Genomic DNA, 17,663 nt, shown 5'->3' with positions numbered 1-17,663 from the left:
AGTAAATAAATTATTTTATTAAGATACAGCTATTTCTGTTCCATTTTAGTATAACACCATTTATACAGTGCTTCTGCTGACAGCTACAGAATCAATACAAGGAGAAGGTTTTAAGAGATTGCATTAAATATTCAACAAAATAATAATCTGCTTTTAGAGATGTGATGAAACTTCTTAGTCTACTTCAATTGCAAAAAGAGGTTGTGATGTCAACTCAGGTGCCCAGCAGAACTTAATCTTTTCTTCAGTTTAATCTTAATGGATGGGGGCAGATTTTGACTGAACTGGCTGGTGGAGTGGTCATTTAAAGGGCAAAGGATGGCTTGTTGCGATGATTAGCAGCAAGAGGAATAGCATCTTCTGTAGCTGCAGCAGCCAGAGCCATATCCACAGCCACAGCGGGAGCCATATCCCCATCCAGAGCTATAGCCGCAGCCAGAGCCACAGCTAGAGCCATATTCACAGCCTGAGCCACATCCACAGCCTGATCCATATCCACAGCCTGAGCCGCAGCCACATCCTGAGCCATATCCACAGCCTGAGCCGCAGCCACAACCAGATCCATAGCCACAGCCAGATCTGTATCCACAGCCAGAGCCACAGCCACAGTGAGATCTATATACATAGATAGTGCCACAGCCACAGCCTGAGCCACAGCCACATCCAGAGCCGCAGCCGCATCCTGAGCCACAGCCACATCTATATCCGCAGCCTGATCCATAGCCACAGCCTGAACCATATCCACAGCCACAGCCGCAGCCATAGCCAGATCTGTATCCACAGCCGCAGCCATATCCAGATCTGCATCCACAGCCAGAGCCACAGCCCCAGCCAGAGCCGCAGCCGCAGCCTCCACAGGAGTTCCTGTAGTAGTTGCTGCACATGGTGTCAGGAGGTGAGGTTTCAGTTGAGGAGTTGGAGGATATTTCTGAAGTCGAATGTCACCCAGTCTTCCACCACCTTTATATACCAACAGAGTTGCATGTGTCATAGGTCACATGGGCTCTCATTTCTCATTTTGTAAACATGTGCCTAAACTGAGCTCAATCTGTACGCAATCATGTTATTAGAAGATCATGATTTCCTTGAAGCTTCCTTAGGAATTTTCCCTAGGAATTTTCACAACCCTTCAATATCCACACAGATCTATTTTGTAAACACACAATTTCATACCACTATAATTTTATCATATTCAATGTCATTTCATGATCCTATCATTACTTCACATATTTACTAAATATGTTTGACTTATCAATTCATGTGTGTTTGTCATGCTCTTCTTTTAAGATCATGAAAACTTTAAAGAACAAGATCTTGTCACTAAATTGCCATCACCAGCAACAGGATCGGCATCTACCATCCCTTCTTTCTAATATCTTGTTTTTCAAATAACAATAAGTTATTTTTCATGAATTTTGGACAATATAATGAATATTTCAACATGCTAATCCTAATACCTTTTCTTCTCTCTGGAGAGAATTTTTACTCCCAGGCTTTTTTTTTTTTTTTTTTTTTTTTTTCTGGAAAGGCATGAACTTCTCTTCCTTTTCTGATGCTAGAATTTTTCTTAAACTCCTAATAGGCCAATTATGATTTGTGTCTTTAAATAACTAGTCAGGAGTTTCCATTTTGAGGAATGGAAATGTGTTGTTCTAGTACATTCTTAGTTGCTACAGTCCCATTGTTCCACTTCTTAAAAACAAGACTCTGTTGAGTTTACTTAGACCGTAGTCATGATTTTGCCCCCTTCAGTGCTTCCCAGGCAAAGTAGTTAACCAACAGTTAATACTTCAATTGCTGGAATAGATGGGAAACGGAGATATTTTGGTCAAAGGTACCACATTCACATTAGAGTGGAGGAACAATTTGTGTGCTGTAGCACAGAATGAAAACTCTAATAAATAATGCCTGACTTTAACAATCATTAAAAGAATGGATTTATATGTTTGCAGCAGAAATACATCATGTTTATGTGAGGCAATGATCAGACCAATTTACTTGATGTAATAAGTCCACATATTTTCTTCATTTTAGTCTTACTGGTCTTTTCCAAAGTACAATTTTAGTAAGTACACATACTTATGCTGTTTTATTCTGTCATTTTAATTATGAGTACAGTAAAATTGACCTTTAAAGCAAGTTCTTTGAACCTCACTTCTCTTTCTTTCTTAGTTTCTATGATGAATGGGTTTCAACTCCATGGTCATTCTTTTGTTGATAACTCTTTCATTGATTTTTTCCCAAATCTTGAACTTCCTATAGATCTTTTACACTAAATCTTAACTTCTCAATTCACACAATAATAAGACTTAAATGCTGCAACTGACCACCATCATATACCCACAAATTACTCCTAAACCTAAATATCTGTGCTTTAGTCTGTGTTTAAGCAGGAGATGTAAACCACACAGCAGTTCAATTGGGAAAAGTTTAATATCAGAAACAACTAGACTATGATAAATAACAATGATAATGTATGAGGAAACTCTGTATGGAATTCTTGGTCTATGAGTAACTGCTCATGGAAGGGAAAATTTAGAAAAAATATCATATCCAATGAACAAGTAATAAAGAATTTGTTGTGTTTTAATCAAAAATACTATCCTGTACACTTAAAAACTGGTGAAGATGGTACTATCATGTCAAGAGTTGTGATCATTAGAAAAGGAAAACAGAAATTGAGGAAAGTTTTGGAGGTGATAAACATGTTTGTTCCCTTAATTGTGATGATGAATTCATGGGTATGTGCATTTGTCCACATTAATGGAACCACAGGCATTACATGTGTCAAGTTATTTATATCAATCAAAACTTGATAAATCTAAGGATGAAATAATTAAGGTAACAATCAAGCATGTGTACCTTCCACTCTAGTCACTGGACAGATAAGACCAACCCTCTGTAGTATATGTAGTGAACCAGTGATCATTAGCTGGTGGTGTGGCTATGTGTACTAAAGAGGCTGGACCACACTGAGATCCTGGGTAGTAAAGGAAGGACAAACTGTAGGGGTGTCTCTTAGGAAGCAAGCAAACCTACAGAGACTCATGCATGAGAAGTATTGTAGGTGCCAGTTTTGTGTTTGGAGTCTAAATTAAGATTACTGTCAGGCTGATGTCTTTTGGCATCTAGCATATTTTGATCCCGGGCTATGGTAGGCTTCGCCAGACATCCACACACCCAATTTACCCATATCCTGTACTTTTCTCCTATACCCAATCAGAAAAAAAAGAAAGAAGAAGAAGAAGAAGAACCAGTGCCTTCTTAAATGTCCATATGCATCCTCTACTCAGAAAGTTCAGAAAGCTGCAGCTTTGCACAAATTTACAGAGAAATACTCAAAAGAATCTCATCTGTTATCACAGAGCACAGATTGAAGATTGTGTTTGAAGGTGAGAGGCAGCAAATTGATATCTGGTAGTGACTCTCTTCCATGTTCCATGGGTTCAGTATTACAAACAACATTCTCTGGAAAATAGAGTGAGTAATTGTCTGGCTGAGACATTCACTAATCATATGACTATGGAAAATGTCTTCAACCTGGAAGAACCTCAGTTTCTGTAACTGCTGAATTTAAGTATATGTATTTAAAATTTTGTTAAGAGACCTAGGAAAAACATACAGTAAATATAAAGGGCAGAGGCACAGATGCTCATGCATAACAAAAACAATACATTTTCCTCTTTATTCACTTTTCTTTATTCAAATATGAGCATTCACTAAAATGACAGATTTTTGTTCCGATATATGTTTTAAAATAGCAGCATTTATTTAATGTTCTTATGTTTTATGCATTATATATATATATATATATACACACACACAAAAATGCACATATATTTATATGCTTATATCTAATTGATAAGATATTCATATCAATATTTTCCAAAATTAATTATCTAAAGTTGACAAACCTTCTAAACACAAACTACAATGTGATTGGGCTCACTGCACTCTACTGAAGAATTTTATATAATAAAATTTTTTTAATATAAGATCAAGCAATATTCTGCATGACTTGCTTCATGGAATATTTTCAAACTCCATAATCAAGAAATCCCACTGAAATGGTACCAAAACCTATCTTGGAAACAATGAGTACAAAATTAATTTCTTCATTTTCAGAAATTCACTGGATAACTACATAAAACCAGTCTCTGTAGGTCTAGTTTATATTTGAAAATTTCAGTAGAGATAGTTAGGTGTCATTAGGAAGGACATCCTTCAGATTCATGAAATCAAACTCTGAAAGGTCTATCAGAATCTCACTATGAGTAAATATACAAACTTGTTCTTCATCCTATTTCTACTTCAGAGATAATTCAATCTGAATCGACATAAGTTTTCCCAAAACCCAATCAATTAGATGGTTTTATGTACACTTGTGAAATCTCTTTTTTTTTGCAAATATTCATTTTTTATGCTTTTTTGAGATTTCAAATCATTCTTTGAAACTAGAAGATTATGAATCAGGTATGTCATTATAAGAAAGTGTTAGGTTAAGACTCAGAAGGATTAGTTTACAAATCAAAACTACATTTCCAAGATATTTTGATCAATATGCAAACTAAAATAGTCTCCAAATGTAGTCCACTCACTATTAGTGCCATCTGTCTAGGGGAACTCTTGAAATCTTGTCCTATTTTATTGTGAATATGTCTATTTATTAGCAGTTGCAATGTAATCTAAATCTCTTATATGTCCTAATGAAGCATACCTAGTGTAACCTTAAATCACTACATGCACAATATTTTTTCCATGATTCTTCACTATTATGTTCCCCATAAAAGAATGTATTTGGTTAAAATGGAATATTTTTATCTTCTGCCTTCTCTTTTAGTTCAAGTGTCTGTGTTAAGAAAAATTTGAAGACATTTTTTACTTGGCTAATATGATTACTATTAGCTCACCTCAATCATCAGACCTTGTTTCTATCCTTATTAGATAAGATCTTAAAAATAGCCTCCTCTCTCTGACTACCATCAACCCTATAAAAATTGTTTCTTTCACCTTTCCTATTGTTACTAAGAACATGCAACTTTGACTCTGTGCCTCATGGGCATTGTTTAAATCATACAACCAACACTTTCTAAATCTTAGAGTCACAAAAGGAGTTGAGATTAGCATGAGTCTATCTGGGTCCTGTAAGTTTTAATATCCCTGTAAAATGCAGAATAAATAATAATTTAGCTCCTACCCAGACACACCCAAAGCTGGAGAACGTGTTTGAGCTCTGACTTCCAATGGCATTTAATGTTTATAAAATTGTCATATCTTGAGAAGTCCTCCTCCCTATAATGCATGTAAATTTATCTGATTCTGGATCCTGGAGCCAGAAAAATAATCTTAACCATTCTTCATTTAATAATTCTTTAAGCATGTGGGGGAAACTACACATCTGCTTATCCTCAACACAAAGTGCTTTGAAGCATATGTTTCACCTAAGTATCCTTAAGTATCACCTAAGTATTCATAGCCTCCCTGTCCCTTCCTCTCACTCTCTGAGCTGCCCTTGAAATTTTCCAAGTCTGTACCATAGCACATATTTGTTCTACATTTATTGTGTCCTATTAATAAGAAAGCATTCTTCCTTTCTCCCACAATCCAATACACATGCACACATTTGAGAAAGGGATAGAAATGATATGTTTGTGTATTCATGTTCAGATAAAGTGTGATACATTTGAATATGATAAAGAAGTGGCATAACCTTGTGTCTTTATAAAACTATAAATGTGTTTATATGAAATATAATAATGATGCAGAAAAATAAATGATGATTTCCATATGCAAGCACAAAATCCTGGGCATAACCAACACATACTTTAATAAAAAATCCAAACAAACTTTTGAAATTCAGATAAGCTGGCAAAAGAAAAAGAACAACCAAAATAATTTTGAAAAGCACTGTTGGAAACTTCACACAACTTAACCTCATGAATTAACACAGATCTTTAGTAAATGTTTCTTCCACTAGCACAAGTTTCCACCAACACAGCATTAATCTGACTTTCCAGGGAGGAAAAAATTGCTAAAACCAGAGATGAATCTGACAACAAGGATACAAATACTTAGCAAAATCCAATTGAATCCATTTATGGACAACTATAATTTCATCCAACAGTGGAATGTTTATGTCTATTGACTAACTACAACCAGGGAATAAGAGAACTGATCATTTAAATTTTGAATATAATTAGAATTGATCTCTTCTATTAAGCAAATAAAATGGGAATATTCATGTGGTCTCAACTTCAAACAGGTACTTTTAAAAAAACACAGGTAATATTCAATCCTTGCATAAATGGCGAAATGATGAAATAGGATATTGTATAGGGGAAGAATTAGTCTTAAAATATTTTAGAGTCATGTTCTGGGATGATGGTCTAACAATAAAAGTTATAGCATCTTCTGTAGCAAAATGTAGCAAGAGTCATACATGGAATGATGATAGTCACAGTCCTACAGTTTTTTTTTCCCCCCACAATAGTTACTCTATATAAACTCAGAGGTTAGGTTTCAACTAAGGTTCAAAAGAATGTTTCAAAAGTTTTTTGTTACCGAATACCATGTTACCTTTTTCACTCAATAAGTTAACATAAAAGACCAGGACCTACTGTAAATTTTGTGATTCATAAAAAAAATTTAATGCCTGTCGTAGAGATAATATTTTCTAGAGGAGCAGAAGTACCAATAGAATGCATATATAATCATAAAAGGGGATATATTTGATTGAATTGCATGACCATGGGCCAAATGGTCCCACAATGGCTGTCTGCAAACTGGAGGGTCAAAAAAAAAAAAAAATAAGTAACTGTTCAGTCCAAGCTGGAGCCTTAGAACCTGGGGGATGATTGATGTACCACCAGTATGAAGCTCAAGACCAAGAAGCTCTCTGGAAAGTCTCTGTTTTAAGTTCATTTTTAAAAGACTATAGCTATAGGGAGCTAATATTAGGTAAAATAGCACAAGAATAAAACATAACCCACTATGGAAAATTCAAGGTTGTATATGTGGACATTCTTGCCCATCCTGCTTTTGGTTCCATCTAGACCACATCCAACTGGACAGTGCTGCCTGTATGCTTGAGAGGTCTTCCCCCCCCCAGTACTCTGACCCACATACCAATCATCTGGGCACACCCTCACAGACACACCCAGAGGTGTGCTTACTAATTAGTTTTCTGTGTGCCAGTCCACTCAAGTAGATAACCAAACTTAACCATCACAAGCAGAATGTGCAAGTCACCCCACTCAGTTAATACTGAGAAGATCTGGTCTTTTCAAAGCTATGATAACTACTTCAACAAAAACATTACTGTCTGTTCTCCAGTTGTATAGTCTCATGCTTCTTTCTTGTCATTCAGTCATTGTTTTAAACCATTCACACATATATAAGGAAAGTTCCAGTCCCTACCCAGTCATCTCAACACATGATTCCAAAGATATATAGCAAGGCTCTGTGGAGGACTGGGAAGTATATGCCTGGAAATACAACTATTAAAATGAGTTTGACTAATGACTTCTACTAAGTCACTAGTTATTAAATAATTTCTAGGTGATTTCATTGGGACCTAATGCTGCTCTATCCAGAAAATCAATATTTTATATTCTAATGAGCCAAGATACTCAAGGATATGACACTCTGATAATATGTTTTTACTTCTAGTGTCAATATATTTTTATCAAATCAAGGTGTCCATTAGCTTTTAGGCCTGTATCATGCAAGTTTTGTTACTATTGCTCTACAGTATGATTTGAAGTCAGGTATTATAATACCTCCAGTATTGCTTTGTTGGTTTATAATTGCTTTTGGCTGTTCTGCATGTTTTATTCTTCTATGTGAATTTTAGTTTTATTTTTCTAGTTCTGTGAAGAAGGTCCTTGGTATTTTGATGGAAATTGCATTGAATCTGCATATTGTTTTGGAAATACAGACATTTAATTCTGCCTATCCATGAACCTAGAAATTCATTTCATCTTCCTGTGTCTCCTTCAATTTTTCTCTTAAGTGACCTATAGTCTTTATTTCAGAGGTAGCCTACCTCCTTGCTTTGATTCATTCTTAGGTATTTCAATTTTTTGAGGCCACTATTAATGGTATTATTTCCCTGATTTCTCTGTCAGAAGATTTATTATTGGTATATAGGAAAGATGTTGATGTTTGTATGTTGATTTTGTAACCTGTACTTTGCTGAGTATGTTCTTTGCTCTAACAGTCTTTTGGGATTTTCTAAGTATATGAAATAATATGGAAATAATAATATGAATTCTTTCTTTCCTACTTTTATTTCTTTTATTTCCTTCTCATGCCTAATTGCTCTGGCTAAAATTTATAGCAGTATATTTAACAGGAGAAGTCAGACTGGACATCCTTGTCTTGTTCCAGATTTTAAAGGAAGTTCTTTCAGATTTTCCCCATTAACTATGATACTGGCTTTGGGTTTTTCAGGAATAACCTTCATGATATTGAGGTAAGTTCCTTCTGTCCCTAGTTTTCAGGTGTTTTACTAATCATGAATACGTGCTGAATTTTGTCTTAAACTTTTTCTCAACTACTAACATTACAATGTCATGTTTGTCCTGAACTCTATACATGTGATGAATTACATTTTTTGATTTACTTATGTTCAACCATCCTTGTAAACCTGGAGCAAAAATAACTTGATCATTATGTGCATATTCTTAACACCATATTCTTAATATGGTGTTAAGTATGATTTACTAATAATGTATTCACAATGTTTGTAACTAAGTCCATCATGGATATTGGTCAATAGTTTCTGTACTTGTTATGTCTTTATCAGGTTTTGCTATGACAGTGATAGTGGTTTCACATAAAAAGTTGTAAGCATTTCATCCTTTTGTATTTCATGAATTAATTTGTGGTAGATTTGCAACATCTCTTTTATAAAGAATTAAACTGAGAACCAATTGAATCCTAGTTTTTTCTTTGTTGGAAGGCTTTAAATTACTGCTTCTATCCCATTGCTATTTATCAGTGTCTTTAGATTTTCTACATCCTCTTGATTCAATTTTGGCAGTTCATACAAGTCTAAGAATGTACCTATTTCTTTTAAGTTTCCAATTTTTCTCAGATATAAAGTTTTCAAAATAGTCCCTAATGATCCACTATATTTCTGTGATATCTGTGGTGATTTCTCCTTTCTCATCTCAAATTTCATTAATTTGGTTCTTCACTATTTCTCTTATGGTTAGTTCAGCTTAAAGACATCAATATAGTTGATATTTTCTAAGACTCAACTTTTTTTCTCATTGATCCTTGGTATTGCTTTTTTATTCTCCATTCTATTGATTTTGACTCTGATCTTCGTTATTTCCTCCCTTCTACTGGTTTTGGAATTAATATGGTCTCATTTTTCAAGGGCATTGAGATGCATCTTTATATTGTTTATATGGAATCTCTCTGATTTTATTCTGAATGAACTCATAGTCCCAAACTTCTCTTTTATATTGAACTTCACAGTGTCCCAGAGGTTCTGGTATGTTATATCACTATTTTGAGTCCTAAAATTTTGTCCATTTTAGAGAAGGTTTCATCAGCAGCTGAGAAGAAAGTGAATTTGCTGTTGTTTGATGAAATATACTATACATGTCTATTGAGCATATTTGATTTATATTTTTTAGATATGAAGAGCATTTGCTGAGTAAGTCTGGATGACCTATCCATTGGTGAGAGAGATGTGTAATAATCACCCAGTTCTATGTTACTGGGGTCTGTCTAAGTATAGTGTAGTGTCTGATTTATATAATTAAATGCACCAATAATTGGGGTAGAAATTTTTATTGTAATACTTTCTTGATGGATTGTTACTTTTACCAATTAGAAGTGACCTTCTTTTTCTCTTCTGATTAATTTTTACTTGAAGTCTGCTTCTTCAGATATAAGAGTGTTTAGGGTCTCCATTTGCATGGTATATTAATTTCTTCCATCCTTTCACTTTCTGCATATGGCTATCATTTCCTATAAAGTCAGTATTTATGTACATTCAATGTTATTACAGGAATATGTTTCTCAATTATGGACAATTTGATTTGTTTTTAAAGTTTTTTTTTTTTTTTTCGTTTACTTAGATACTCTTCAATGATATTTGTCCATTTGTGAGTTCTAGGAATTGTTTTTGATTTCTTATGTGTGTACTGTTTAACTATTTTCTGTAGTGCCAGCTCAATTGCCATGAACTTCTTTAATTACTGCCTATCCTTTTTGATTCTGAAAGATATCTTTGTTGTATATTGCAACCTTGTTTGATGGTGACTTTCTTTCAGGAATTGGAACACATCATTCCAGGTCCTCCTGGATTTTAGAGATTGTACTCCAAAATCATAAATAATTCTGATTAATTTGCATCTAAATGTGACCTAACACATTTATCTTAATGATTATTAAAATCTAGCCATGTTCTCTATGTTATGCATTTTAAACTATGTGTTATGGAGAGATTATTTTTGTTGTTGTTGTTGTTCTTTTCTATTTAGGGTTCTGAACGACTCCTTTTCTGGATGTCCATCTCATTGTACAGATGTGGTCAATTCTCCTTTTACTTCCCTGAATAGATTATCATTGCAATGAGTCTACCTCTCACAACCATCTTCAATTCCAATGATTCTTACATTCAGTCTCTTAATTTTGTCCCAGGTTGCTTGTATATTTTGGTCATAGTTACTTATTTATTTTCGTGAATACTGTCTGAATATTCAAGCCCAACCACTTTTCTTCCAGTTCTGAGATTCTGTCCCCAGCATGATCTACTCTATTAGAATGACTTTCAACTGAAAAATTTATTTGATATATTGTGTTTTCACATTTTCAAAATTTCATTTTCAAGATTTCTATTTGGTACTTTTTCAATATCTCTATCATCTTATTAAATTTCTCATTTGTATTCAATATTGACTGTGTGAGTTCATTCACTTCTTGTGTTCTCTTTGAAATAATTGATCTTATAATCAATCTTTTGAATTATTTAATTGGTATTGCATCTACTTCAATATCTTTGGAGTTAATCATTGCTGAATTATGAACATTAGCAGACATAATGTTACCTTGTTTTTTTATACTTCATATAGTCCTGTATTGATTTACATGCATTTATTAAGAGGGTCTTCTCTTCCTACCTTATGTGTGTATTTTCTACAGGTACAGATATCTTTCCAAAGAATTCTGGTAATAAATTTTTTGTAAATTGTTCAATAAATTTCTAAATGTGTTTTATAATATACTTTCCCTTCTAGTTCTTTTATTAGACTACTTTCGTACACTGTGTATTGTGTCACAGACTGAGGATTCCACTTGCCCTGTAGGTCTCAATAGAATGGGGTCCTTTGTGTAGATCTGGCAGTTATGATGTATATGGCAGAGTACATGACATTTGGCCACTGTAATAGTTCTTCCTTCTTCACTTAAGAACTCTGTATGCTCTAAAGCTGTATGGAAGTGGTCTAGGTAGAAACCCTTCATAGATGTGGTGTCCACAGCCTTTGGGTTAATTGTCTCTATTTTTGCTGGAACAGAGTATATCCATTAGTGGGACCTGAGGGTCCCCCTCGCTGTACCTACTTGAAGCCAAATTGTTATTTTGTAATTTTTTCTCTTCTCTTTTAAACTTGCCATCCTTTAGTTATTCATGTGACTACATGATTCCAAAGATATAGCACAGCTCTCCTGAGAGCTGGAAAGTATATGTTTGGAAATGCAACTCTTAGAATGAGCCTTTTAAAATACTTCTACTAGTGCAGGAATTGTCAATTAGTTGGTAGGTGTAATTATTTCTACTTAAGTCTGTCATATTCACAAATTTAATATTTTGTATACTTGTGAACAAGAACCCATGAATATGACATTCTGAATGGTTTAATCCCAGAGAAAATCCTCAATAAATTAGCAACTACAGGTAATCATTTGCCCAAAAAAAAAAAAAAAACCCAAAATAATGAATATCCACCAAAAACTAATGGCTGCTGAGTATTATATAAATTAAAAATTCCTTCAGGTATTTGGTCTATTTGGTCACAATGAAATGTGAAATAGTGGGTAACTTTTAACTCAGATATGGCAGTTGATAAAGGTTAGGCAATTTAACTGATATCACAAAAATAATATATTACCAAGCTCCATTTTGTGTTCTTCTTTGCTATACTACACAAAAAACTTTCTTTCTGATCAATGAACACCTGCAAAATTACACTAAGAAATTTTACTAATTCATGTGGTGATCCATTTCACTCTGTGATTATTCTTTTATAAAATCCCCAATAACATTGGGTTTCCTTATTCTCAAAGTCATTCAGGATCCTCAATAAAATTTATTTCAAAGTTTTGTTCCCAATCTCTGCCATAAAATATGGCTGAATGCATTTTTAACCTACTCAAGTCACTCCTGAATATTCTACCATTGAAACCCATTGATTTCCCTGGCTCCCTACCTTCTGCTGACACGCAGAAGTTGTCCTGGTCATTCATGGCAGCCAAGTCTTTACCAGATAATTTAGATGACAGAAGAGGAAAACTGTTGGAATTGTTTTATATTAACGCATAGCAAATTATAAAAAGAGCAGCTTAAAACAGCACCTGCTTGTTATTTCACTCTTGTTGAATCAGAAGTCTAAATACAGTCTACCTGGAATTTCTGCCTAAGGTTTTACAATATTGCAATCAAGATGTCAGCCAGGACATCTACCATATCTCTTTATCATAGACCTTAACTAGAATTGTCAAATCTTGTAAGCATTTCCCCAAAGAGTGCATGACATCTAAAAATCATGATTTTGTCTGAAATTAAAATGTACCCATCTTGTGTCTTATCCACCCACCTAAAACATAACATTATCATGGAGGTGACACCCTATCATCTTTGACAGGGTTACAGGCAAGTCACATACGGTGGTAATCATTGGGACTTTTCTTTGCACTCTGCCTACAAACAAGTATAACTTTATTTCTTTGGCCCAATTCATAGTTGCATTTCCTCCAAAGGAGTTATAGAAAAGATTACAGTTTATGGGATATTTCCAAAACATCTTTGTCTTCCCTTTAAATCTACCCTATGTAAAAGAATTTTTCTCTTCTTGTCTGATCGACCAGCTCCTATTCATACTTCGTATTTTAGCTAGAAATTTGCCTCTTTTTAGAAACACTCCCAACACTTCACTCTACTTATTATTAGTTTGGGCCCCTCTTCTATTTTTGTTCATTTGTGTGTGTGTGTGTGTGTGTGTGTGTGTGTGTATGTATACATCTCAAACACTCCTATGTATGACCCTATTATAGTAATACTTTAGGAGCTTGCAGATTTTCATGTTTTTTTCCACGTGTTTGGAAAACTGAGATGAAGTATTTCAGTGTTCTATTAATAGCATATAATGAAAGCTGTTTTATTAGTAGCTGAGAAAATATTTGATGAATGAGACTACCTATCTAATCCATAAGAAGTGGTGTTATGCCTCTAAGAATGACAAAATAGACACCCAACTGTTTTTGCTCTTGATCCACTGCTCCAGATAGTCATCCCTTATCATATTCAAGGGCTCTAGGAATGTATGGTAGTTAATCTGGACTACATTTCTGATAGTCGTTCTGTATCCCAAATGAACAATGGGTTTCTACAGCCTAATGTAGAAATATTCTGTACTTTTCTGGCATTAGCATCACCATTTTCACAGAATTCAAATCTCAAATGCATTCATAGCCTATAATAGTCTACAAAAGAGAAGGACAGAAATGGGTATGTGAGATCAACTAATCCCATCCCTCTTTCTGAGTTTGCAATTTCACCCCCAATAACCCTAATAGTGGGTGAGTCCACCTGGACTTCAACACAGCTAGTGGTAAAGCACCTGATGAGGAAGTCCTTCTCGTTTTAGATGGTGTCATATGGTAGAAGAGCTCTTGTTGTGAGGAATGTATGTGTCATGGTCATCCATTTGATTCAACCTAATTATTCTCTAGAAAGACACAGAGTCCATAATGCTAGTGCTACTAATTTTGCAATACCTCTTTCAGATTTAGAACTGTACATACCACCCTAAATTTCCCACAATTCTAATTGCTAAAAGCAAATACATATTGCCGTAGAGATCATCTTTGTTGGGTTTTCTACCTTCTCCAACAGTGTTCTCTAAGGTCTTCTGGGCCCTGCCTTCAATGAGTTCCTGATGTTCCATCTGTTCCTTTTCTTTAGCTATGTCAACCCCAAAATGCAAGCCCAAATTTCATCATTTTGAAAGTTTTTACATATCTACGTTTTGAGCCTACATCAATCCCCTTTCAACCTACTTTTTGCATGGTTAGCAGTTTCCTGAAGCAGACATTTCTGTAACATCCTGTGTGTGTGTGTGTGTGTGTGTGTGTGTGTGTGTGTGTGTGTGTGTGTGAATAAATGTTTGTGCATGTATTGATGAGTAAAGAGCACTGATTATTACGGAAAGAAAGGAATGGATAAGTTCAAGTCATGAATCACAAATGCTTAATTACAAATCCATGAGTGAAATGAATTTAGAACACAAGACCTAGACAGTGAGGGACTCTCTTTTCAGCATCACTGTTCAAGATATGAGACATTAAGTTTATCATGGACACTAATGAGCCAAAATGGATGTCAGACACACACAGTTGGTATAAGTAGCTGATTATTAATCCTCCCAATTCCTGAGAACATCACAGAAATATAGAAACATAAGACCAAATATAAAAAATTAACAAGTCTGTATCAGCTTTGTGTGATTTTAACAATATACTTGAGTTGTTAATTTGTCAATGTAAAAGCTTTATTCTGGACCCCAGTTTTTGGGGGATCTGGTCCATGATCACTGGATAATTTTTTGTACCTCAAACAGGATAGCACATCATGGCATGATCATTTGGTGAAGTAATGCCGTTTATTTCATGAACCAGAGAGCTCAGAGAAAGCAAAAGGTTTGGGGAACCCAATGTCTCCTTCAAGGTCACACTCCCAATGACCCAAGAACCTCTTTGGGCATAGCTAGAGGAAGTAGGTCACAGGCATGGCTGTGTGGATTATATCTTGTCCCCCCTGGCTTCTCTCTCTCTTTCTCTCTCCTTTTCTACTTTCTGGTGACCAGGAGGAAAGCATTTTTCTTCCACCGTGTTCTGCTGCCTTGATGCTCTGCCTCACCTCTGGACACAGAGAAATGGATTTGACTGACTGTGAACAACCTCTGAAACCATTAGCTCAAAATAAGTTTTCCTCTTCTCAGTTCTTCTGATCAGGTATTTTGGTCACAGGAATTAAAACCTACTTAACACAACCTCCCACTATACCCCACTTCATAACTGTTCTACCACCTGTCAATAGCATCATGTTGGGGAACAAACTTTTTAAAAAGGATAATTGGAGAACACTTATTCAAGTCATAGCAATATCTGAAACAAAACAGAAATATGTCAGGAGCATTGAAACATTTTTATTAGGAAATAGTCATAATATAGAAGCATAGAAAAAGAAGGTAATGTGATTAAACTTGTACTATGACCAAAATGAGGTTTTCTGCCTTCCAGAAACATCTTAGAGTAACTCAGGTCTAAAACTCAGGCCCTCAAAAGACCAAGCAAGACCTTTAAAAAGATAATCCATGAAGGCTCTGTATTGTCTCTCTTCAGTGAAATTTGATGGGATTGTGAGATATTGGAACAGAAATGGCCTTAAAATGCCCATTTTAGAGGAAAAGGTGCACTTTAATCATGTTCTAGCAGCAAGAATAGCATCTTCTATAGCAACATGGCCAATTGCAACAGCAGCCAAAGCCATAGCCAGAGCCATAACCTGAGCCAAATCCACAGCCACATCTGGAGCCATATCCACAACCACAGCCAGAACCATAGCCACAGCCACAACCAGAGCCATATCCACAGCCATAGCCAGAGCCGTATCTACAGCCATATCCACAGCCAGAGCCAGAGCCACAGCCACAGTTAGAGCCATAGCCACAGCCATAGCCAGAACCATAGCCACAGCCATATCCAGAACTATAGCCACAGCCAAAGCCACAACCATAGCCCGAGCTACCACATGAGTTGCAACACATGATGATTAGAGATGAGGGGTCAGTAGTTCAATGGAGAAACAGATAGAAGTTTCTGAAGTCTGAATGCCATCTCTTTCCCTGAGATCTTTATATACTACCAGAAATGGGTGGAGCATACCACACAGGCTCTATGGTCTCATTACCAAAGCAATTTTCATTTTTAAAAAGCTCATCATTCTAATAACAACTTTTCAATATGGTTATGTTTAGACTTTGTCCCCTATCTATGGTCATGTGAATTGTAAGAAAACACCTATAACCTACACATAAAGCAGGTATGTCCTGCAGAAGGTAATCACACCTCATTTAGATGTTTTTTTTGTTGTTGTTGTTTTTTTTTTTTTTTTTTTTTTTTTTTTGCTTCAGATCATGAACTGTTCTCTACTTCCAGGTATACCATACATGGTCATGGGAGATTCCCCAGACTCTCCTATGTAAACACTGAAAGGAAACCTTGGAGCTATAGATGAGATGCAAACAGGGCATAAGGCAAGGCACTCTTGGCTTACACCTGCAAGAAAGTAGATAGAGCTCATGCAGAACAGCCACTGCAGTTGTGGTTGGAGCAAGAGACAGAAGAGTCAAAGAAGGTCAGAACTGATGCAAAATAAGGCCCCGAGGCAACATTCCAAAATAAACCAGCCACCACTTTACCTGATACAAAATCCAATGTCCAAAACCCATAAGGATAAATGCAAATATTATTAAGTTACTGATTTTCTTATATAAAATCCTCTAAATTAAAATAAAATAATTTTTACAGGTTAAAAAAATATTATAGGTTTGGGGAGAACTTTTCACTGTGCTGCGTTCTCTGAAACATCTTGCTCATTACTTCACCAGATTTTTACCTGCCAAATTCCTACTGATCCTTTCAAGCACAGATGAAGCTACATCTTCTATAAGAAAGATTCCTGCATCACCAAATACATTAGGCTTCATCCCTTGCTCTTCCAGATCTCCATGTGCATGACTTGCTGCTGTCAATGAATACGATATTGGCACCATCTGTTTTAATTATTTGACTCCCCAGACTATTGTGAATAACTTTAATAATATTGCCTTTACCTTCCATGAATCTAACGAATGAGGCTCTCACTAGGATAATTTTTACCTATGAAAGTTGTTTATTTTAAACTTTAATTTTGAGGATGTTATTTGAGAATAATAATAAGAAGAATAAATAATATTTGCATTTTCCCTTATAGGTTTTGACCACACTCACATTTATTATTTTGATTCATACAAAAAAATGTAAAGTAGAAAGCTGTATTTTTCATTGTTTCCAATTTTAGGAGGGATAACTGACAAAATTGTTGAAGTAAATACAACATGATGATTTGATACATGTATGTATCATGAAATTGTTAACAATAATCAAGTTAGTTAACCCACTGATTACTTCACCTAGTTATCATTTTTTTCTTTCTTTTTCTTTTGTGGTAAGAATCATGTATACAATGATTTCATGTATACAGTACAATATTATGAACTACAGTCACCATGCTAAACATTCATTCCCCAGAATTCATTCATTTTGCATAACTGAAACTTTTCAACCTGTGACCATCATCTCCCCATTTTCTAGCCTCTTACCCT

At 35.1% G+C, this 17,663-nt stretch overlaps 1 protein-coding gene across 1 annotated transcript; it reads right to left on the bottom strand.

Annotated features, from left to right (window-relative positions):
- Nucleotides 1-335: 335 nt before the first annotated feature.
- On the bottom strand, nucleotides 336-16,064 carry LOC306638089 (uncharacterized protein; the record flags this gene model as incomplete). The annotated part of the gene is made up of 2 exons (XM_079101186.1): nucleotides 336-502; nucleotides 15,773-16,064. 2 exons carry the CDS (start codon nucleotides 16,062-16,064, stop codon nucleotides 336-338), a joined length of 459 nt encoding a protein of 152 aa, XP_078957312.1.
- Nucleotides 16,065-17,663: the final 1,599 nt, after the last annotated feature.

The sequence above is a fragment of the Sciurus vulgaris genome, assembly GCF_902686455.1.
Source record: "Sciurus vulgaris genome assembly, chromosome: 10".
NCBI classification, from domain to species: domain Eukaryota; kingdom Metazoa; phylum Chordata; class Mammalia; order Rodentia; family Sciuridae; genus Sciurus; species Sciurus vulgaris.
This window is presented reverse-complemented; position numbering and strand designations above follow the sequence as displayed.